Below are 24,644 nucleotides of genomic sequence, written 5' to 3' on the forward strand. Positions count from 1 at the left end.
TGCTTGTCGTCTCATCAGGGGGTGTTTGTTGAGTCTGGCAGCAGAGCTGACTTTGGTAGTAGAGTCAAGCCTCAAGTACTTGACCTGCTGTGATCAAAGGATGGAGACACTGAAGGTAAACTTGGTCTGCTCAGTAATTCTTGGGAGGGCGACTTGATGCATCCATGTCGTAATGACATTTTGGGGACTAGGGAAAGAGATCAGGCCTCCCTCTCCGTTACTGTGGATTCAGCTGCCAGAAGGCACTGAGAACTTGGCTTGCCTTTTCCCGGCTGTGCCATTTCTGTTGCCTCCTGTAAGCCTACCAGGGGTGACAGGTGTCTCTGTGAAAAAGCCTGTATGTAAATATAGCTGTATCTTCCACTATGTTATCCTGAGGACAAAATAGTTGCCACCCCCGCAGAATGTAGCAGCTTCTGGATTGGATGCCAATGGTAGCAATGTGCCAAGCATGAAGTATCCTGTTCCCCCCACCTCTGCCAAGGCAACACCAGCTTCCTCTTCAGTGGTACATTTAAAGAGACAGCCTCCATTCTTCTTGTGTGGCAGTGATAGAGGGTGAGAGCTTTCAACGTGGGTGATCGGTGGCTTGGATGGTGGCACTGTGGACGAGGCCACTCGGATGCACTTTTGGTAGCAGATGCTTTCTTGGACTGGGATTTCCTGCTTTCTGCGGTTAAGTTGCTTTGGAGAACGATTTGGTTTACTGTCTCATGCGAGAGGAAGACAGAGCTGGTTAGCAAGAAACAAATGATTTATTCCGCTGAGCAGCTGGGAGATTCAAACGTTGCTTTCTTTCTCGAAGAGAGCGCCATTTGGGAATGGCATTATTTTCTCTGACATTCACATGGTGCTTCCCCACATGAACTCAGGTCTTTAGATGACTTCATGTGTTTGTATCTCCATGAGCTGGTGAAACACATTTAGCTTCAAGGCATTGTGGCATAGGCAGGGCATATCTCTCTCCTAACAAAAGATCTGGAAGGCCTTTCCTTGAGGACTGGGGGCTCTGCAATGTAACGTTGGAGGCTATGGAAAAAGAGCAGAGAACTAGGTTTCTGATTCTATCACATTCCAGCTATGTGACATCGTCTTCACTCTCTGGATGTCAATTTTCCTAAATGTAAAATGGAGGCAATAAACTCTGTGTTGCCCTTGTCTATGCTATACGGTAACCGTGAAGATCAGATGACGAAATAATAATGTGAAAACATAGAAAAAGTATAAAGTCCTATAAAAATGTTAAAAGATTATTAGTCCTGTTATTCACTCAACAACTATTTATCAAGTACCCACTAGGCACCCTTAAACAAAACAGAGATCACTGTCCTGTTGGGGTTTACCTTCTAGAGAGGGGAGCCATTAAAAAAATAATAATCATGATAAATAAGTAAGCTGTACGGTATGTATAGAAAGTGATACGTTATAAGAACCGTGAAAAAATAGAACAGAATAAGGAATAAGGAAGACCCAGGCATGCCAGGTGGGGGAGGGGAAGTTAAATTTTTAAAAGGGTGGCATGTGTAGTGCTCACTGAGGAGGTGAGACGTAAGCAAAGGGTTTGAAGGGGGTGAGGAATTTGGTCATTCAGATACCTGACCTGAGAAGGCGGAAGGAACAGCCAGTGCAAAGTGCCTACGGAGGAAGTGGGCTGGGAGAGTTTGGGGAATGGCAGAGTGGCCAGAGGGGCTGGAAGAGAGGGAGGGGGAGAGAAGTAGAAATGAAGTTGCAGGTTACATCTGGGAGGGCCACGCAGGCCATTATAAGGATCTGGGCTCTCTTTAGTCTGAGGGAAACGCAGAGCCATTAGAGGAGGAGAGATATGGTGTGACTTGTATTTTAAAGAGATCACTCTGGCTGTCGTGTTGAGAAGAGACTGGAGAGAGGTGCAGGACATCCTCTCAGGAGGCTGTCGAAATAAGCAAGGTGAGAGGTATATGGTGGTGGTTGACAATGACAAGTTATTAGATTTTGAATATATATATTTAATTTTTTTTAATGTGTATTTTTGAGAGACAGAGCACAAGGAGGGGAGGGGCAGAGGGAAGGAGACACAGAATCCGAAGCAGGCTCCAGGCTCCGAGCTGTCAGCACAGAACCCGACGCGGGGCTCCAACCCACGAAGCGTGAGATCAGGACCTGAGCCGAGGTCAGACCCTTAACCGACTGAGCCACCCAGGCACCCCTAGATTTTATTTAAAATAAAATTATTTAAAATAAAATATTTTGAAGGTAGGACCAAAAGGATGTTGGCTGTGGACTGTGGGGGAAAGAATGGAGTCAAAGATAAACTCAAGATTTTTTAGCCTGAGTAGTTAGAAGGATAGACTTGCCATCTACTGACCTGGAGAAGGCTATAGGTAGAGTAGGTTTTGGAGGGAAGACCAAGGATCCAGTTTTGGGGATACTGAGTTTTAGATACCACATGTGAAGGCAATTAGATATACAAGGATGAAATTCTGGAGAAGAGTCTGAAGTAGCTAAATAAACTTGGGAGTCATCTGCATATAGGCGTTATTTACAGCCTGTAGGAGATCATCAAGGAAGTAGCTATCAGTGGAGAAGAGGACGACTTGGGGAGTGATCAGCCATGTCAAGTGTGGAAGCCACTGGGGACCTGGACAAGGGTACTTAAGTGGAGTAGCCATTATATTTAATGAAAAGTGTGTGTTTTAGAACAGAAATATTTAACCTGGTAATATCGAGCAAGCGTGCCTTGAGATTCCCTTGTCTCTAGCTAATATTAAAAAGGGAATTCCGTGAGTGATCCTGAAAGGGCAACTTCATCCAGCCTTTCGCTTTCACTTGAGCAGCAGGCTGGTCTCATATTGGGAGGGCTCTTGCCAGACCAAAGAGCTGTGGCCCTGATGTACTTTCCTGAGTGCCAAGCATATAGATAATGGGATGAACTATTCACCCATGTTTAAAATGCTAACCTTTGGCCCCTTTGGGAACCTCGAGTGGTGGAGGTTTGAAATCTTCAGAGGCAAAGGAAATAAGAAATTCATGCCCGAGGGCAAAGCATTTTTCTTTATAGGATATTAAGAGGCATCTTCTCTGCCTCCCTTCCTCCGATTTATTCTGATTATATCTGTCTCAGAGGTCAAAAATGGAGAAGTGTTATTTTTTTATTTCCATGGATCAGTATATGGTCTTTGGGTGATTTTACTGTTCCTTTAGGTTTTTGGCATCTTTCCTTTTCACTAGAGTGTTCTAACTGTAGGTGCAGCCTGGGAACAATTGTATATAAGGATGAGGACAATGAAATGGTTCTCCTCAAGGGGACTTGTGTCCTCTGAGCCACTTGGTCAGCCACCCACCACGGCCATCTTGTGTTCTTGTTGCCTTCTTAACTGCTTCTTATTCTGCTGGTGATTGGGAGCTCCTCCCAGAGCATTACTAGGTAGACCCCAGTGTAAGGGACAGCACAGAGGGTCGAGAGAGCAAAGAATCAGATTCTTACTCTTGCTCTGCTACTAACCAGCTGGGTAATCCCGGCAACTCACTTATCATCTTTGGGTCTTTCACTTCCTCAGTCGTAAGAAAAGGAATAATCCTTATTGCACAGGATGTTTTCAGGATTAAATAAATTAATGTATGTGAAGGTGCTGGGGATGTAATTAGCAGTAGAAGGAAACCATGAAACACTGGAATGAACTGCCAAGGGAGGTTATGGATTCTTATCTTGAGATCCTTAAAAACAGAAACACTCTTCCTTTGATGGATAAGCAGTAAGCACGTTTTCAGGCAGCAGGAAGAACTATATGACCTCTGATCTTTTTTCCAGGTGGAAAAAGAAATGAATCGGGTCTCTTCTGGCAAGCTGGCATTTGCCACAGAAACAGAGAGGAGGCCCTGACTGGTGCTTAGTTTTGCTTGTGTCAAACTTCTGAGAAGTATTCTTGGAACTCAGGGCTAAATCCAAGCTAGGATGGTAGAGGATAAAAAGTATACAAATATATTCATATATATATATATATATATATCATGCCCTCTTTCTCACCCAAATGATTCACATGAGAAGATCTGGAAGTCTGGGCTGGTTCAGGTGAAGTCAGGCCAGACACGGGGTAATGGCCGTCATTATCTTGCCTTAGACTTTGCCAATCACTTTCCAAGTGTTTCCAAGGAATCGCTAGTTAATGTTTTGAAAGATTCATTGCCATAAGGTCAAGTGGAGGGACTTCTCCACACAGCTGGCAAATACACTGGAGGAATAATAGCCAGTGAGCAGTCTGATGTGTAGCCAGCTTTTACCAGCCAGAGCTAGAAGCCAGAGTAAGCACGTGCTTCAAAGGCAAGAAGGAGTTAGGCTAGGAAGATCCACTAATCCTCAAGGATTCCCTACCTGATTGGTCTCAGGTCTCCTGAAAGGGTTAGGTGGGAGCAACAGTTACAAGACAGTCCTGCTTTCTCATATCTTTACCCAAGTTCAAAGTCATGTCAGTTCTATCTATGAGATAAATCTGGTACTTCCTTCCAGTTTTTATTTTTATTATTATTTTTTTTATTTTAGAAAGAAAAAGAGAGAGTGCATAAGTGGAGGAGAGGGGCAGAGAGAGTGGGTGAGAGAGAATCCCGAGCAGGTTTCACAGTCGGCATAGAGCCGGACATGAGTCTCGATCCCACGACCCTGGGATCGTGACCTGAGCGGAAATCAAGAGTCAGATGCTCAACTGACTGAGCCACCCGGGTTCCCTCCTTCTAGTTTTTGTAATACCTGCAGCTATCTCCCCTCCTACCTTCCAGGGGTCACTAGACAGTACTCAGGATGCACCACACACTGTTTCCTGGATCCTGGAATTTCTCCAGAACAATTATATTAGCTAGCATTTATTAAGAGCTTACTATACACCAGGCACCATTCTAAACTCATTGCATGTATGAACTCCTCTCATTCTCACAACTGTTATTACCTTCATTTTGAGGAAACTAAGGCAGAGGAGTTGAGCAACCTTCCAGTTAGTAAGTAGAAAAGTTGAGATTCAAACATAGACCTGTTTGACACAGATCCTACCCTTACAACCACTGGCATCATTTTACTGTCTCTCCCAAAGAAAATACACAAGTAAACAAACAAAAACAATTTGCCTTTTTCCTTCTTACAAATCTGGGGAAAGATGTGGAAATAGAATCCCTTTTCCTGTTACTCCCAAGTTTTGTTTTTATTTTCCTTACTTTAGACCCTGTCCTCTGCACTGATAATATTTGAAAGCCAAGAATCTTTTGAGAAGTATTACAGCTCCTTTCAGGCTCTCTGGGGGGCCTGGGGGCTTCTCACAACAGCCAAGATTCAGGGACAAGCCTCTGCAGGGTCCCACCAAGTCAAGATGGGGGGGCCTGTTTTCACGTTTGAATAGTGTTTTGAGGAAGCTATTTGTCTGTCTAGGAAAATAACGAAGAGATAAGTTTCAAAAGTGGTTGTTTTTCTCCGGTGACTAAGTCGTCTTTCTGAAGGGTAAGCAAGAATTTGTGATTCTCTCTGCAGCAGTGAGCAAATTTGGAGGAGGAGGAAAGAAATTCAGTAGACTTCAGTTTAAATTGACCATAAGGACATTTCCTACTCCCTCCTTTTTCCAGTTTCTGTTTTGAATTTTTCATATATTTTCAAGAAGGGACCATGTTTAGCTCCTCAGCTGCACAATCCTTTCCTTTCTCTCTTGATAAATTAAAGATGGTTCATGGGGATTTTAAATGTCAGATCCTATAACAGGCAAATGCCTTATTGCACACAGTTTTTTTTTTTTAAAGGCAAAGGTTTGTTGCTTTTTAAAAAAGGAGTTTAAAGGGTAAATACTGTCGTGCTGTTCATTGTCGCCCCCAGAGAGCACCAGCTATGTCAAAATTATAAAATTTGACTTTTGGGGACAAGGACCTCTTGATGTTTCCTCAGGAGTGGGGAGGAAAGCAATGAGAAGTAATGTCTGAGGGGGTGCTTTTTTTTTTTTTTTTAATCTATATTGAATGCATGTATCCAAATGGTACTGTAGCACCAGAGAAGAAAACATTAGGAAAAAATTTACTGTTCAGGGGCCCCTGGGTGGCTCAGTCAGTTAAGCATCAGACTTCGCCTCAGGTCACGATCTCACAGTTTGTGGGTTTGAGCCCCGCATCAGGCTCTGTGCTGACAGCTTGGAGCCTGGAGCCTGCTTCGGATTCTGTGTCTCCCCACTCTCTGCCCCTCCCCCGCCCGTGCTCTGTCTTTCTCTCTCAAAAATAAATAAACATTAAAAAAATTTAAAATAATACAAGTTTACTGTTCGTAGATAGGAACCTGGCACCTACACTCACCAAAGGCACATTTTAATCTCTCCCACATAGCTGCCTCTGTTCCCCTTGGCTATGAACTAATTTACCTTGCCTGATGCAGAGAAGCTTATCAACTATAAACATAGACCCAGAGGACTTGGATTCCTTTGCTCCTTTTCCATCCTCCTGTTAGACACTTATTGCCGGTTTGCTAGTTATGAGCATCACAAAATAGCAGGGTAGGACTATCAGCTAAAAGAAAAATGATGGCTGTTGATTCGTTAGGCTGACAAAAATGTCGTAAGAGTGAGATGAATAAAAACCTGTGGGGTTAAAGACCCTAGCTATCAGATGGCTAGCATGGCCTCTGCCCTTAGCTGTCTTTCTGTAAGATGTGGGTTATGTCATCTTATGTCAATTTATAACTCCATCTCGCTATAAAGCTCTCTTGGTTTACTAAGCACTGACATGAGGACCCTTCTCTGTACCTTCGGACTTCACTCCATTTTCATTGGCTGTGATGACTGGCTTGCTAAACCCTGGCGAGACCCTCATCACTGTCTTGCTGTCCTTACTGGTGTTATAGGAAAGAGACCTGAAATTAAAAGTAAAACAATTTTTTGAGATATAACATACATATGGTGAAGTACACAAATTTTAAGGGTGCAGCTGATTTTTTTTTGTGTTTTTTAAAAATACTTATTTAAGTAATCTCTCCACCCAACGTGGGGCTTGAACTTATGATCCTGAGATCAAGAGTCTCATGCTCCTCTGACTGAGCCAGCCAGGCGTCCCCAGCTGAATGGTTTTTTTAAACATATATAATCAGGGGCGCTTGGGTGGTTCAGTTGGTTAAACATCCGACTTCAGCTCAGGTCATGATCTCACGGGTTTGTGAGTTCAAGCCCCGCATTGGGCTCTGTGCTGACAGCTCAGAGCCTGGAGTCTGCTTCGGATTCTGTGTCTCCCTCTCTCTGCCCCTCCTCATGCTCTCTCTCTCTCAAAAATAAACACTAAAAAAAATTAAACATATATCATCACATCATGACACAGAACCTTTCCAGAACCTTAGAAAGCGTTTTCATATCCCTTGCTAGTCAGTATCCTCCCACCCAAAGGTAACTACTTCGTTTACTTCCATTCCATAGATTTGTTTGCCTGTTTTAAAATTTCATGTAAATGGACTTATACAATATGCACTTTTATACATCTGGTGTCTTTCCACATTCTTGTCCGTGCATTTTTGTGGACATTTGTACACTTTTCTTTTGGCTGTATACTTAGGAATAGAATTGCAAGGTCATGCAATAGAGGTATGTTTGGTTTTAGTAGTTTTTTTTTTTTCAGTTTTTTCATGTTTTTTTTTGGAAGACAGACAGGTGTGAGCAGGGGAAGGACAGAGAGAGGGGGAGACACAGAATCTGAAGCAGCCTCCAGGCTCCTAGCTGTCAGCACAGAGCCTGATGAGGGGCTCGAACCCACGAGCCGCGAGATCATGACCTCTGAGCGGAACTCAGACGACTGAGCCACCCAGGTGCCCCGGTTTTAGTAGTTTTCTAAAGTAGTTGTACCAGTTAACACTTTTACCAACAATGTATGAGGGTTCCAATGCATGTTCTTCTCAATGCTTGGTATTGTTAAGTTTTTTTTTCAAACCTAAATATTCTGGTAGGCTTCTGTGTGTCCTATTGTGGTTTCAATTTGCATTTTTCTGATGAGCAGTAATGAAAACCTACTCATATGCTTGTGGGTCATTCGGATGTTCTCTTCTCTCAGGTGCCATTTAATTCTTATAACATTAAAACACGGATTCTCTTTAAAACACGGATTCTCTCTTTTTCTTACTGATTTGAAAGAGTATAAAAATATATGTATATACTGGATACGAGCCTTTCATTATGTGTACTTATTGTGAATATTTTTTCCCGGTCTGTGATTGGCCTTTTCACCCTCTTAAGGTGTCTTGTAATAAATGGAAGTGCTTCATTTTTATGAAATCCAATTTATCAGTCTTCTTTCCTAGTTCATGTTTTCTTGTGTCGGGTAAGAAATCTTTGCTTACCACGGTCATGAAGATATTTGTTTACAGTTTGATCTTGAAGATTTCTTGTTTTATCGTTCATATTTAGGTCTAGGATCCATTTACAATTATTTTCAATTTTGGTATGTGATGTGAGGTAAGGGTCATGCTTCTATTGATTTCTTTGTCCCTGTGCTAGTACCATGCTGTTAAAATTATGTAGCTGTAAAACTAGCTTTGATATCTGATAGTATATGTCTTCCAATTTTGTTCTTCTTCAAGATGTTTTGGCTCTACTAAGCCCTAAGTATACCCTTGTATGTTTTATTTTATTTTATTTTATTTTTTCTATTCTAATTTTATTTTGTTTTAGAGAGGGAGAGAGCAGGCAGGGAAGGGGGGCAGAGAGAGAGAGAGAATCGTAAGCAGGCTCCATGCTCAGGGTGGAACCTGACGCGGGGCTCAATCCCACGATCCTGGGATCATGACCTGAGCTGAAATCAAGAGTCAGATGCTCAACCGACTGAGCCACCCAGGCACCCCTCCTTGAATATTTTAGAATCTCTTTATCCAGAGTGCTCTTTGGGGACGGTTTTGAGCTTCTTGACTCATTAGCCACCCCATGCCCTCACAGTTTCAAAATCTAGGCAACATTTTGAAGGAGGCACTGGTAGTGTGCTTTGTGGCAGTCCCCTTCCCTCGAGTGAGAATTTGTCTCTGAAGTACCATGAGACTGTGGGAAATTCCACCCAGCTTTTCCCTGCTCGGAAAGGAGCCTAATTCAGCTGACTTCCAGGTGAAGAAAACTAGCCCTGCATTTCAGGCTTCTCTAATTTCCAATCCATTACACTAACCTCAAATGTTATGCAGAATTTTCCTTTTCCACTGTCGAGTCCCTCTGCCTTGTGGACAAAACTCATCTTCAACTTCTGCCCAGAATTAGCAGACGTCTCAGTGAAGCAAAAAAACTCTCGAATACCAGGTCATTTAGGAAGGGTTCTGTGCTCTTTGAAATTTTAGTTCATCTTGTTCTTGTTTCCACAGATCAGGGATATCTTTACTTGTTGATTTTGCAGTTTCTTTTTGTTTTGTTTTCTTTCTTAGTTCGGACAGGACCATTCGCATCCCACGTGAACGTCCAGAGAACATTCCATAGAACCTTGACTTTCTCATCCATCTCGGCTCTATCACAGGTGAGTAGTTCATGAGTGTTTGGGCCAGTTCAGTAGGTCAGTGGAAGGGCAGATTAAATGGGACACAAACTTCTTTTCACAGATGATGAGGATCCCTGAGGGCACTGCTCAGGATGTCTCCATCCCTCTGCCTTAGGACTCACAGTCAACTTGGATTTCAGCCAGTTTCCAGGGATGGCAAATGAGATTAACATTCTCAATTCTATCCCTGTTTAGAATTCTCAATTCTATCCCTGCTTAGAATGAGATGTCAGGTCTGGCCCGAGTGAGGCAAATTTTGCTCCTGCTCCCCTAGATGCAACCTCTATTCTGTTTTTTTTTTCATCATAGATCATTTTGCATTCTCTAGGATTGCATATGAATGGAATCATACAGCATGCATTCTTTCATGTCTGACTTCTTTCATTAAGTATAATGTTTTTGATATGCATTCATGCTGTGGTCCCTATCAATATTGGCTTTCTTTTTCTTGCTGATTGGTATTACATTGTACGAATATACCACATTTTGTTCATCCGTTCTCCTTTTGATTGACAGCTGTTTTTTTGTGCTATTATGCACTATTATGCATAAAGCTGCTATAACCATTCTTCTGAAAGTCTTTTTGTGAATTTCATTTCGCTGGGGTAAATACCTTGGAGTGGAATTGCTGGGATCAAGTGTGTGCTTGCTTAGTTTTATAAGAAACTGCAAGACATTTTCAAAGAGGTTGTACCCTTTTACACTCCCGCCGGCAATGTGTGAGAATTCTGGTTACTTTACATCTTTGGTCAACATCTGGTGTTGTCAGTCGTTAATTTTAGCCAGTTTAGAGTATTATTGTGAAGTTAACTCGTATATCTTTGATGACTAATGATGTTGAATATGCCTTCATGTGCTTATTAGCTATTTATTTTTCTTCCTTTGTGAAATGTTTGTCCATATCTTCTGCCCAGTTTTTAATTGGTTTATATCTTTTTATTATTGAGTTGTAGGGGCACTGTTTTTTTTTTTTTATTGAGGTATAACTGACATACAACATTAGATTAATTTCAGCTGCACAAGAGAATGATTTGATCTTTGTATATATTGTAAAATATTCACCACAATAAATGTCATTAACATCTGGTTACCGTACATAGTTACAAAACACTTTTTTTTGTTATGATAATTTTTGAGATCTACTCTCTTACTAACTTTCAAATATGCAATCCAATATTATTCACTTTAGTCCTCATGTTGTACATTACATCCCCATGACTTATTTATTTTACAACTGAAAGTTGGTACCTTTTGGCTCCATTCACCCGTTTCCCCCACAGCCCATCCCCCAGTAGGGGCTCTTTGTATATTCTGTTTATAAGTTCTTTGTCAGATATCTGCTTTGTGAATGTTTTCTCAGACTGTGGACTGCTGCTCATTTTGCTTCTGGTGTGTTTTGATGAATCGGTTTATCTTTGTTACCCCTTGCTACCCCGGCTGCAACTTAATAATATTTACTGAATGAAAGAGCTAGTAGTAGTTGTCCCTCCCTCCAACCTATTGGTACAATAATGCAAAAATGCACCGTATGCTTGAGAAAGGGATGGTCAGGGGAGTTTTTTAGGCTTGAGGGTCAGAAATCTGAGGAGATTATCTTTAAACTGAGACCAGAATGACAGGAAGCCATCCATTTTTTTTTTTCCCCTGGGGAAAAGGGACCCCAGGTAGAGGGAATAGCTAATAAAAAGGCCTTTAAGGAACCTTCATAACACTGTTGGTGGAAATATAAATTGGTGCAACCACTGTGGAAAACATACGGAGGTTCTTCAAAAAATTAAAAATAGAACTACCCTATGATAACAGTGATTCCACTTCTGGGTATTTATCTGAAGAAAATAAAAACACCAATCGGAAGAGATATACACACCTCATGTTCACTGCAGCATTATATAATAGCTAAGACCTGTGTCTATCAATGGATGAATGGATAAAGAAGATGTGGTATATATACATGATAGAATACTACTCAGCCATAAAAAGAAAGAGACCTTTCCATTTGCAACCACAGGGAAGGACCTTGAGGGTATTATGCTCAGTGAAATAAGTCAGGCAGAGAAAGACAAATCCTATATGATTTCACTTATATATGTGAAATCTAAAAAACAAAACAAATGAATAAACAAAACAAAGCAAAAGTCATAAATACAGAGAACAGATCAGTAGTTATCAGAGCAGAAGGGGGTTGGGGGTTGGGTGAAAAGGGTGAAGGGCGTTAATTGTATGCTGATGGGTGGTAACTAGATTCATTGTGGGGATCGCTTTGTAATATATGCAAATATCGAATTATTATGTTGTACACCTGAAACTAATTTCATGTTATATACCAATTTGACCTCAATAAAACACAAATAAAAATAAAAAACGAAATACGTAAGAGTTATATAAAAAAAAGGGCCCTTAATGTAAGTTGAGGCTAGGCACAAACTATCCAAAATACCCCTTTAAGCAAACTAAGGTGTCAGAAGTTGGTTGCTTTAAAAATTACCACAACTGGAATACCCTGATGCTATACTCTTCCTCTTTCTTAGTACTACAGTACTTAGTAGTTTCTCAACATCCTCCTTGCCTTCCCTAAACCCCCAGGGTCCTAGGTTTCAAGATGCTTTGAAGATAGGAATTGTGGATTAGTTAACACGATGGTCAACAGGGTTAAGGCTAGGTCAGGAATTTTTTCCCCCTTAAAGGTGACCAAGTGATAGAAGAAATAAATCAAGGTTTGCGTATGTAATAAGTAGCTACATTTATCTTTATAAAACAGCAAAATATGAAATGTGCTACCTTTCTGCATTTTACATTTAGATTGTAGAACGTAAAAGTTTGTCAAATCGATATCAATTCATTTAAGTGAGATACAATCTATTTTGGCAGTTTTGCCCAGTTTCGGGAGAGATGGAAGAAAAGATGATGGGAAGGGATAGTGGAAGATGGAGATACAGATAGAGTCAAGTAGAATGAAACACAGAGGTGAATAAATGGAGGTATATTGAGCAAGAGGAGAAATAAAAAGAGTTCTAGTGGGAGGTAGAGAAGCTGAGAAACAAAATGGGTAAAAGAGAAGCCAGAAGTCATATAAGTTTTGTGCGAGTATATTTGTCTTGTGCCCTTGGGCTAAAGGTGTCCTAATAGGTTATTGCTTCCTTTGAAAAATGTGGTGGTACTCTCTAGTAATATTTAACACACATCTTTCTTTTGTGTTTCCCTTCCGAAGAGCTGATACATGCTCTACAGTAATGCCAAATTCCTTGCATGATTTCTTTCCATTATTTCCTTCCACCAAACTGCTTTTTCTCTAATCGAAAAGCAGAGATTCTGTAAGTTAATAAAATAACCTCTAATATCCATTCTCCCATATTTCAGAGAGTAAGTTACCTCCAACCATAATTGTGCCTTCTGGTCATCATGGCTGTGATCCTTACCGGGGCAAACTTTATGTGTACTGTCAGGATTTTTGGACAAAGAAAAATGTGTGGTTCTGAAAAAACTTATGCTAAATGGAGATAGTCTATAAGTGAGTGGGTCAAAGCAGGTCCTGTGGAGACCAGCAAGCTCCATGTGAAAATCACAGATCCTCTGGCCAGTGGTTTACTGTACTCTGATAAAGGTCTAAGGAGTACAGTTAGCTGGAGGTAATGCCTGTGGTTTTTGGGCCCCGCTCTGGTCAGAATTGTTAGAAAAGGGTATTGATAGATTTGGCAATATCCTAAAGGAGTGAGACAGATAGCTGCTCCCTAATACTTTCTACTAGGAAACACTTGACTGAGGCTGGAGAAATTAAAACCAGCCCAATTTGTAGGACTGGTGGCTAGAAATTCAATGTGTATATATACCAGCGAAAATAATTGGTCAAAGGTATATAGCTAAACTGGTCAGCCATGGACTGGAGATGTATGCCATAATAAATGGAAAATTACAGACTGGAATATTGAAGGAAAAACAATCTGGTGAAGGGAGATATGAAAATAAATCAACGAAAGAAATTTAGCAATGTATGTAGGATATATACCAACTCATCAGAATGGAAAGACAGAATATTAAAAGAGGAGATAATCTGACCCCCCAAACTAATGTAGACTCTACAGTCTTGGGGACTCCAAGTCCCAACTCAGCTCCCTTGTCAGTTCAATTTAAGGTTGCAAAATGAGCACGTGAAGCCTCAGGACTTATGGACATGAATGTCCTAGATGAGGAAGAGTGGGGAGAAAAGTATGAATCAAACAAATGAATTAGCAATACGACGAGACTTGTCAAATTATGAAAAACTTGCATCTGCAACAAACTCATTTTTAAGAGGTCATGTTAAACCAGACACATATGTGAAGTAGATTATACTGGGCCAATCTTTAGAGTTTTTTGAAACGATGAATATTGCCTCATACAAGTATAAACTGAGGAAGAGGTTTTGCAGAGCACGCCAGACATGCAGATGAGAATCGTATGTCCACGGCTTTAGACAAAATTGAAGGAACTAGCTGCTAGATGTGAAATATTGGCAGTAATAGGAAATGACCAAGGAACTAGCGTTATAACAGAAGTTGTCCAAAATTTGACAAAAGACAACGGCTGTGGGACTTTCATTTCACAAATTCCCCAGGCTGGAGGGGCAGCTGGAAACCTTAATGAATGGGATGCTAAAAACACAGAAAGAATTAGCAGCACCAGATATAAGTGGCAATGGGGTAAAGTGCTAATAAAGACAGAATTAATTGAAAGACTGAGTGAATATAACTTCCTCTATAGAGATGTTCGTGAAAGACGGACAAGTAACCTATACTCCCTTTGCCCTCAATTCCTCTATGAAGAGAGAACGAGAAGTATAAAGGAAAGAGAGTGGAGTAGTAGATCCTCATAAGGCCAACAAAAAGGAGGATCAGTAACTAGGGATGCTCTTTTAACTTCATCCTATAGCCAGAAACTGTGGGATAAAGGCTCAAGAATACTAATCTTTATGTTTCTCTTTTCTATTATTAGATCTGCTTTGTTTTCCGACCATAGTACCATTGCCAGTCCCACAGGATCCATTGCCACCAAGAGCTACAGCTTTTAATAATATTTATCTACTGAGGAGGTCATTGAGGTATGGAGTCCGTGTCAATCCCTATGCTGATTGATGGGCTTGTTGATTGTATTTCCCAGCTAATAAAGATCACTGAAGAGCTTTTACAGCTGATTGCACAAGAGCAAATGCCTTGTGCAGGGCAAAATGGTGCAGCACAAGTGATGGGAGAAGCTGCGTCTTCTCCTCAAGAAGAAGATACGCTGCCAGAGCTCGCTGAGCTCTCAGAATTAGAATCAATACTTACACCAAGAGAGGATGAAGACCTAATCCTTGACATAGATCAAGCAATGTTAGACATAGAAGACTTATATGAAGATGTTCTCTCTGGCCTAAACGATGACTTAAGAAGTGGATAAGACCACATGCCCCCACCGGCATGTGAGAACAGATAGTTTTTCTGTTTTAAAGATATTCTGATTTTTCTGAGTGTTAGCAATGAGTTTTCTCCTAGTTCCGTACATTTTCATTATTAATACCTTATAGAACAAGTAATATTAGATTTACTGCCAGTAGAAGCTGGTCTCTTTTCCTCTTTATATTCCTTTTAAAAGCTCTGACTTGAGCCTTATGATTCCTTCCCTGCTTGCACTTGTTTACCTGTTAGAATTCCTAAGAACAGAAGCAAACAATAGCATAACAAGAAATTTCTCACCTAACAGTGGAGTGAAGACCTCATGGATAGATCACATTTTGGAACCCAATTTCACTGTTCTATGAATGGAAACCAAAAAAGGAATACCCCCCCACGATGGTATTATAGTGAATACATCACATAGACAGAACAACATTGGGACACTTTTACTGGAAAAGATATAACTACTTGCTAGGCCTTGAGGAAAGGATGTGTCAACTAAAGGGTGCAATTTTGAAAAAGCTGATAAACTGTAGAAAAGTTTTTGGATAACTTTTGTCAGGGAGAAACCTTTGAAAAAGCTGAGGCCAAGAGGTTCCGATGCACGATTGTTCCCTCAAATGCACACTACAATGAGTCTTCCATATGGTTTCCCAAATGGAAAGGACAAATTATACCAGATAACAAAGAGAGTAGTACTATCACTGGAAGGCCTAAACAAAGCCCTACAAGGGCTGTTCACCAATGGAGAGTCAAATGCTTTATGGCATAGGCTCAGAGATGATGGTCCACAAATGGAAGGGGATAAAGTATATCTTCTTTAGTATAGTTAGATTTATAAAGAATAGTTGATAGGCTTATTATAGTTAACCTGCTGCAACCTTGACACAGAAATCTTAACTATTACGATATGGGAGCAATAATTCACTTAAATAAAATATGGACTGGTATTTAGCCACAATAATTCTAGAAATACCAGAAGGGTAAAATGGAGTAGTTGGAGGACTGCCCCCCCCCCATATCAAAACAGAAAGAGACCCAATAAATTTATGGGGAATTCATTGGTCATACTAATTCCCATGCCATTCAGTAGTCTCATTTCCATTTGGAAAAACAGCTACCCTTCATACAAGTGCATGGACACTGTGGTCCTCCTTCCTAGGGAATGGCCTTTGCATCTCTTAACACGGCCAACAACTCGCAAAGACATAAAACTGTCGCTAGGACAAATTGACATATGCAAATTGTGAAGAAATGACATGTAGAAGCTCATCCATGTGGATGGAAACCAGACTATACCAATTCATACAGAGTAGTAAAGCATATTATTGTCAAAAAGATTAAAATACAGATGCTGCATCTAATCCTAAGCGAGGTCTACATACATAGACAATTAGCTGCTTTTAAAGGCAAATGGAGGGTGGAAATTATAGACTACACAGCCAGGTCTTGTTTGGATGAGCAGTAGCAGGAGGGACATAAATCAGTTTGCCACAGAATTTCAGGATAAGTACAGGTAACAAATTGAAGAAAAAGACTGCTGTATCAAAAAAAAAAAAAAGCTACCAAAGACCCTTTTGAAAATCAGAAGAACTTACGGAGCTACTCAAACATGTTAGCATGAGAAAGTTCCACAGAAGACTGCTATGTTGAAAGACTGAAAGAGTAGAGGAGGATCCAGGACACTTGGACGGATGAACAAAGACAAAGAGGAGAAATCCAAGTTTTATCATCAAGCAACTACTGTGGATAATGACAAGCCATACCAGACAACAGATTGAGGGACTTTGCTGCTGTACTAATTGGACAAATTGAGCATTACTTTCCTTGGGTAGGGGACTCTAACTATGCAGTATGTCCAAAATGGAAAATAAGAGATGCAGTGCAAAGGGACTGTGCCAAATTAACTAAAATATAGCTCTGGGAAAACAAGAAGAAATGGTTCATCCCATCATTCCATTAGGAGCACTTTTCTAAAGGAAGATTAGTGGTAACAGTTAAACAAGGAAATCTATACATGTAGCAACCAAGAAGAATAACAGAGAAATTGGATAAAAGTGAAAAGATAGAATCTATGCTTTAATTAAAGGTTTAGAAACAGCCAGGGAAGCTATATACTCTCCCACTAGGAATTTGGACTTTAGGAAATTGGGCTATAATTTTGTGTCAAAATAAAACGCAAAGCATGAGTACTTCGACAAGATCCGGAAACATCCAAGGAAAGACCACCATTCTGCTACAAATTCTATTTAGCGAGTGATTTAACTGTAAATGGACAGATCCGGTGCTCCTCAAATATGATAGATGCTGAAGGGTAGCTAGTCCCCCAAGGAGAACTCTGGAATATAGACTTCAGAACAACACCACGACGGATTAGTGTGAGCTTCTTAAAAACGTGAATATTAATGAGAAAACACCAGCAACCATACCAACTCAAGCAGGTTATTCAAATACATCATGAGAAATCTGTGGGACTACTCCAGGCCTTGAAACAAGATGAAGCTTGAACCAGCCTATAAAACAACTAATGGCCAACATGGTCCTTACGTGTCAAAGCTGGAAGATGCTACAACCTCATAACATGTGAAGCTGGCTCGCCTCCTGACTAGATGTGGAAAGACTGTACTATAATGGCACCTTAGGATTAGATAAAATATATCCCATTGTTTGCTCTGATTGCGTGATTATATGTGTTTAGAAATTGTTAAGATGCAAGCCTGTTCCAAACAATGAGTAGTTGTATTAAGTATGTTTGCTCTACAGAACAGAATTAGACATTAGGATTAGAAATAGAGTTGATAGTGATAAGAAATAAGTGTAGGAAATAATAAAATACTTAGGAATAAGAGCCAGTAAGGAAGTATTTTCAAGGAGAGAGAAGAAAAGCAATAGAGTTATGAATAGTCATGCAACTGTTTAGGGTGAAAAGCCATGGTATAGTTAGTTCCTAAGAAGGTTTATGAACAAGTCCCTGTTTTTGTCATATGCAAATTAGCCAACCCTAAGTTGGTAATATTGATAGAAATAGCTGGTTGGCAACTGACACAGGTCATGCACTTAAAAGACAATTAGAGGGAAATACATTAACTCGGCAGTCCACTGACTGGATACTTCTTCTTTTTTTTTTTTTGATTTTTTTTTGATGTTTATTTTATTTTTGAGAGAGAGAGAGAGAGAGAGAGCGCGTGAGCAGGGGAAGGGCAGAGAGAGAGGGAGACACAGGATCCAAATCAGGCTTCAGGCTCTGAGCTGTCAGCACAGAGCCCGACACGGGGCTCAAACTCACAGACCGTGAGATCATGACCTGAGCCGAAGTTGGTGAGCCACCCAGGTGCCCCTGATTGGACTTCTGATTGGAATCTTGGATTTCTCCTCCAGGAGACTGGAGAGAGTGGCTGGCCCTTTATTTAAACTAGCCCTTCTCTGGATCTTCTTGAGACTAACACCAAAGGCAATTCTTGTATGGCATGGACGGATAGAGAGACAGGCTCATCATTTGAGACAAACTTAAAGCTGTGAAAACCAAGGGAGTTAGGTTGATAGATGGCAATTAGAAAGCACAAGTCTATCCTTGTGTGTTTTGGCTAATGTGCAATGAGCAGCTGTGATTACATAGTTATATCTTTATGTGATGATTAACGCCAGTTATTACAGTTTGTATAATCCTTATTTGCTATTGATGCACATCATTTTATTGCTATGTGTTTTAACAGATTTTAACTAATAAAATTTCATTCATAAGTCAAATAATGTGTTCCTCTTAAATTACCTGGTGGTGGATTTGGAGGCTACCAAACCAGCATAAAGGAACCCCACTCAACAGAAGATGGAGTATACACAGAGAAAATATTTTACCGGGAGTCTGAAGTTCTAGTTCCTTTTTTTTTTTAAGTTTGTTTATTTATTTATTTACAGAGAGTGATTGGGGGAGAGGGGAAGAGAGAGAGGGACAGAGAATCCCAAGCAGGCTCCATGCTGTCAGCACAGAGCCCATTGTGGGGTTTGATCTCATGAACCACGAGATCATGACCTGAGGCAAAATCAAGAGTCCAGCACTTAACCAACTGAGCCACCCAGGTGTCCCTGAAATTCTAGTCCTGGCTTTGTCAGATTATCCTGAACAAATCTCTGAAATATGGTCCGTTCTTGTCTGTAAAATGAGTTATAATTACTTTTCTGCCTACCTTCAATGGTAATAAGGAATAGCTAAAGTGATAAAGTTTTCAAAGACTTTTGTATGAATATCTGACAATGGGACAATACATGAAATCAGCACTTTTTAGGAGTATCTGAAAAATGTCTATAGGACAATACCCGAGAGTCTATGTGACATGTAAAGATTATCCAATAGTTTTACACCTGTTTTCTAAGAGATTAGAGCTTTCTTATTTTGCTCCATGTCAAAGTTATAGTTTGGAATTGGTTTATGTTTCATTCTTCTGAGCTCTTTTTTTTTAAACCATAAAATTAAATTCTTTCTGGGGGTCCACTTAAGTTCTAGTAGGAATAACAGTGAGGAAAAACCAACAATGAAAAAGCCTTCTAGGAAACAGTAAATTATATTTCATTCAAGGCTAAGATTTTGTTGCTGATGGGGTTATGTAACTCTGAACATTTATTACCCCATTATTACCCAACTAGATTTTTATAATGATTTTTTAAATCAAAGTTGACTATTGTGTTCTTATATCAATAGCCTTATCTTAATAGATTAGAAGTATTTAGCCATTTCCTCTTCCTCTTGGGTATACTTATCTTTTCAAAGACCCTATTTCCCCAGTCCATATTTAAAACTTGTTTTTCTTCTGCCTATATAACCCTTAGCTCAGAAGCCAATCAACCAACCAAACAAAAAAAAAAAAAAAAGAAACATAAAAAAGAAGAAAAAAATAACCCTTAGTTCCTTTAGTTCTTTGACAGTTATTTGTATTGACAGACACAGATACCTATCAGTCTCAAATGTCTTCAGGGTCATAAAGAATCTTTGAAGGTGATCTCCATTATACCTCTGAAGGATGTTAATGCATTTTAGCAAGGTAAGGAAAACAACTGAACTCTCTACCCCTTGTCACAATTTCATCCTAAAGACCTTAGTAAAATATTGAAAACGTTTCAAGTTTTTTTTAGTTTGACATAGGTATTCATGTAAAGTGGACTAGGGAGCTGCAGTTATGAAACACAACTTTAGTGTTTCAGATGCCTTTAATCAAAGATGCTATTAACGAAAATAATTCATTTCAAAAAGTATCCAGACCATGAGCCCTCCATGATTATTGACCACCATGGCCCCAGGATGAAGGGTGGAGTCATTTGTTATGTGTTCTCATAGAAGTTCTCCTTCAGATCACTTACGTTGCATGTAATTATATATTCACTGATGTGATCATTTACTTAATGTCCACAACTAGCTTGTAAGTTTCATGAAGGTAGGGTCAGTGCCCATTTTCTGTATCCCAAACACCTAGAACAGTGCTTAATAAGCATTTTGTGAAAGAATGAGTACTATTTCATCAACAAATCAGATGGTCAGTCTTTTCCCCTACTTATCTGTCCATAAAGAAAATATGCAGAGGCTGTGTGTACCTTGGATAAATGAACCTGTTTTTGTTTTGTTTTGTTTTGTTTTGTTTTGTTTTGTTTTTGAGGCCTGTTGAACCATTTGTTTGTGGAGGGGTAAGTAGTAGAAAAATACCAACTCTCACTCTGCTGTGCTGGACTCTGGAGGGTGTAAGGTTTCCTTAAAGCAGAGAAGAGCTCAGCTTACCTCTTTCTGGTGGTATTTGATTGCCACCTTCAGCTTGGCCAGGTCATGGTACTTCTGAGGGTCAAGCTCTTCACTGTGGTCATCTCGATGGTTGAGGATGATCTCCAGTTCCCGGGAGCTCCGAGCTTGGTCCAGCAGGTCTTTGGCAAAGAGCTTGCACTGCTGGGAGAGTTCCTCATACTCGGCCTTGAACTCATTCTCCACCTTGCTGAGCTCTTTGAGCTCCCAGCCCAGACGGAAGGCAGTTAGGATGGGGTCCTCGCTTGATAAGGCAATGAGTGAGGGGCTTGCTAGCGCTTTATAGATGTTCAGACGGGAGCGGGAGTGGCGCAGACTGTCTACCTCTGAACTGGACACACACTCGACACAGTTGCAGCGGATCTGGTGGGGCCGTGGGATAGTGACCCGTTTTTGAACAAGCAATTTGATGATTTCATAGTTGTTGGTGTGGGCGGCCAGCATGATGGGAGTGATGTCCGGTGTGAACTCAGAGAACTGGGTATCCATCATCAGAGTGGGAACCTAGGTGCAATAAAATAAAGGCATAAAGGCCAGGATTAAGGCTAGGAGAGAGAGGGAGCACAGGGCATTAAATGTTAGTGATTCAGGAATTGGAGTCACTTTTCTTTTGCCAATGACCTTCATCATCATAGCTATTTGTGGAATACTAACTATATGCCAGGCATACAGCACTTTACATGTATTTACACATTTAATCCCCATAACCTTGTGAGGCAAATATTCTCCCCAAATGAAGAAGCTGAGGCACACAGAAGTTAAATAACATACCCAAGCTTACATAGCTTTTAGTAACTGAGCCAAGATCCAAACCCAAGCAATAGGACTCTAAAGCTTGGTTCTTACATTTATGCAACCACAATATGCCCAATTCCATCTGAGGCACAATGGGGGATATAGAGAAGAGAGGGAAAATTTTTCCTAACCTTCTGGAGTTTAGTTGAGTGGGTCAGACTTATATAAAATTGGTAAGTAGGAGTACACAGTAGCGTGTGTTCAGTTCCAAATGAATTGTAAAGACCATGCCACTAAATCAAGCCCTGGAGGCTAAAGAAAAGATAATCTCAAGTGTTTACATTGACTTTGTATGTATATAGGACTTCCGGAGACAAAAGACCAAGGCCAGATAGAGTTCTTCCAACTTCCTGTAGGTCTCAGCAAGGTAGAGAGAATCTCTTATTGTCAGAAAGAAGTACTCTGTAAATGAAGACCTCTTGGCTTGGGTGAGGGGTTACCAAAAGCTAAAGGGACCTTTGATAACACTGTTATGTCCATGATGCAATGCTTGCTGTAAATAGCAGTTATTGGTGGAAGGCATGGGGTTCTTAGGGTATTCATGAGCATTTTGGGGTGAGTTTGCAGAAAGTGCAATGATCAATGATCATTGCTCAATGAATAAAAAAAATATTTTGGCTTTAAAATGTGTGTTTTGGTCATATGTGGAATTTGAGAAATGTAACAGAAGACCAAAGGGGAAGGGAAGGAAAACTGAGTTACAAACACAGAGGGAAGCCAACTATAAGAGGCTCTTAAGTACAGAGAACAAACTGAGGGTTGAGGGGGGTGAGGGGTTGTGTGGGCAGGGAAAATGCGTGATGGACATTGAGGAGGGCACTTGTTGGGATGAGCACTGGGTGTTGTATGTAAGTGATGAATCACAGGAATCTACTCCTGAAGCCAAGACTACACTGTATATTACCTAACTTGACAACAAATTATTAAATAAATAGTAAAAAAAAAGAGCCAAATTATGGAAAGAGCCCAAATTTCCATCAACTGATAAATGGATAAAAAAAAAAAAAAAGAAAAAAAGGAAAAAAGAGGTTAGAGTGGGAGAGAGCCAAAGCATGGGAGACTGTTAAAAACTGAGAACAAACTGAGGGTTGATGGGGGGTGGGAGGGAGGAGAGGGTGGGTGATGGGTATTGAGGAGGGCACCTTTTGGGATGAGCACTGGGTGTTGTATGGAAACCAATTTGACAATAAATTTCATATAATAAAAAAAAAATAAATGGACAAAGAAAAAAAAAGATGTGATACACACACACACACACACACACACACACACACACACACACTGGAATACTACTCAGCAATGAAAAAGAATGAAATCTTGCCATTTGCAATGACATGGATGGAACTAGAGTGTATTGTGCTAAGCAAAATAAATCAGAGAGAGACAAATATCATACTTCACTCATGTGGAACTTAAGGAACACAACAGATGAACATATGAGAAGGGAAGGAAAAATAAGAAAAACAGAGAGGGAGGCAAACCATAAGAGACTCTTGAATAAGAGAACAAACTGAGGGTTGATGGAAGGAGGTGGGTGGGGGATGGGCTAAATGGGTGATGGGTATTAAGGAGGGCATTTTTGGGGATGAGCACTGGGGGTTATATGTAAGCGATGATTCACTGGGTTCTACTCCTGAAACCAATAATACACTGTACATTAACTAACTTGAATTTAAATAAAAAATCTTTAAAAGAAAGAAAAAAAATAAAATGTGTGTTTTGGGACCCAGTCTGTTCTCAGTGTAATAGGGAAATGGAGACAGCTCTATACCCACAGAAGAGTCTCAGTGTGGTAGGATCTAGAGCTAAGGAATGAGGAGGACTGAAATAGTCAGAGGAGGCTTCATGGAGGGGTGGAGCTGAGCATTCAAAGCATGGATAGGACTCCAGGAAACTGAAATACTGATCTTCATACACTTAGAAAAGAATAGTTCCAAATACTCATTTGGATTGGGGAGAACAAAACATGGATGATTGAGATTCTCATGGAACAGACAAATATTGTTTTACTCAAAAGTTTCTTTTTAAAAAAAATGTTTATTTATTTTGAGAGAGAGAGAGAGAAAGAGCAATCAAGCAGGGGAGGGGCAGAGAGAGAGAGAGAGAAGGAGAGAGAGAATCCCAAGCAGGCTCTGCGCTGTCCACACAGAGCCTGGTGCAGGGCTCGATCTCACAAACCGTGAGGTCATGACCTGAGCTGAGATCAAGAGCTGCTGTTTAACTGACCCAGCCACCCAGGCACCCCTCAGAAGTTTCTTTTTATTCTTAAAAATGTTTTTTAGAAAATTGCAGTTGCTGATGAACTGACAAAAGGATGTGTAGCAGTTTTTCATCATCTTCGCCTCCTTCTCGCTTTGGATGAAAGATTCACAAACAGGAAAGCGACCAGAAAACAGGAAGTGCGAGAGAGGTAGAGGAGAAGGAGGGGAAGAGTGTGCAAGAAATCTAGTTCTTTCATGGAGTGGTTGCATCGGTCTCTAAATAGTTGAGAACTGGCTGCACATTGATCATCAATTACTTGGATAGAGCAGTGAGAAAGCATTGTTAAACATTTAGAGGAAGCAGCTACAAACAAGACAGCAGGAAGTGAGCAACTGGCTCATAAAGTAAATTGGACACAGGAAAGAATCATCTCAGAAATTAACATAAGCCTCCTGGCTAAGGAAGAAGTAGTTCTGAGTGGGCCCAGGAACAAACATAAACACAACAACCAACACAAAGCCTCGAGTTGGGGGAGATGGTAGATGAGTAATGTTCTGCCCAGGAAGAAAGCAACTCAGTTCTGGAAATCTGCCCCTTCCTACTGGGCAGAAGCATTTCTCAGTCTCTGCTATCATCTAGAGGCAGGATATGTGGTGAGTGGAGGGAAGATAGCCTATAGCACAGGATTCCCTGGGTCGTGTTGGAGGAATGTGTCCCCCCTACCATGCTGCTCTTCCTGTCCTCTCTCTCTCTCTCTCCTCACTTCCTTGCTCTTTCTCCTTTTCTTACCCTTCTTCTTTCTTTCCCTCTATTCCAATGCTGACAGGCCTGTCCAAGACAGACGATGGTACATGTGAATATTGCTTAGCCCCACTTGTGTCATGGAACTGAAAGGTTGTTGTCTATGCTTAGAATGTGAAATGCTTTCTGGAGCCATCTGATTCATTGTCTTTGACGTGGTGCTCCACAAGGAG

The 24,644-nt window shown here is 40.6% G+C and overlaps 2 protein-coding genes across 2 annotated transcripts in view; one reads left to right on the forward strand and one right to left on the reverse strand.

Moving 5' to 3' along the window:
- The window catches only part of TRPC5OS (TRPC5 opposite strand), a 28,495-nt gene extending 10,928 nt beyond the window's left edge, over positions 1-17,567 (forward strand). Inside the window, exons 3-4 of the mRNA XM_045471375.1 lie at positions 9,374-9,462; positions 14,452-17,567. Of these exons, the coding sequence (XP_045327331.1) occupies positions 14,560-14,895 (336 nt within the window). The 5' untranslated portion in view covers positions 9,374-9,462; positions 14,452-14,559 and the 3' untranslated portion in view covers positions 14,896-17,567. The remainder of the gene's footprint in view (positions 1-9,373; positions 9,463-14,451) is intronic.
- TRPC5 (transient receptor potential cation channel subfamily C member 5) overlaps positions 1-24,644 on the reverse strand; it is a 267,909-nt gene that overhangs the window by 81,673 nt on the left and 161,592 nt on the right. Inside the window, exon 4 of the mRNA XM_045471374.1 lies at positions 20,656-21,177. Coding sequence (XP_045327330.1) covers positions 20,656-21,177 — 522 coding nt within the window. The remainder of the gene's footprint in view (positions 1-20,655; positions 21,178-24,644) is intronic.

This window comes from Leopardus geoffroyi, chromosome X, assembly GCF_018350155.1.
Source record: "Leopardus geoffroyi isolate Oge1 chromosome X, O.geoffroyi_Oge1_pat1.0, whole genome shotgun sequence".
In the NCBI taxonomy this organism is placed as follows: Eukaryota; Metazoa; Chordata; class Mammalia; order Carnivora; family Felidae; genus Leopardus; species Leopardus geoffroyi.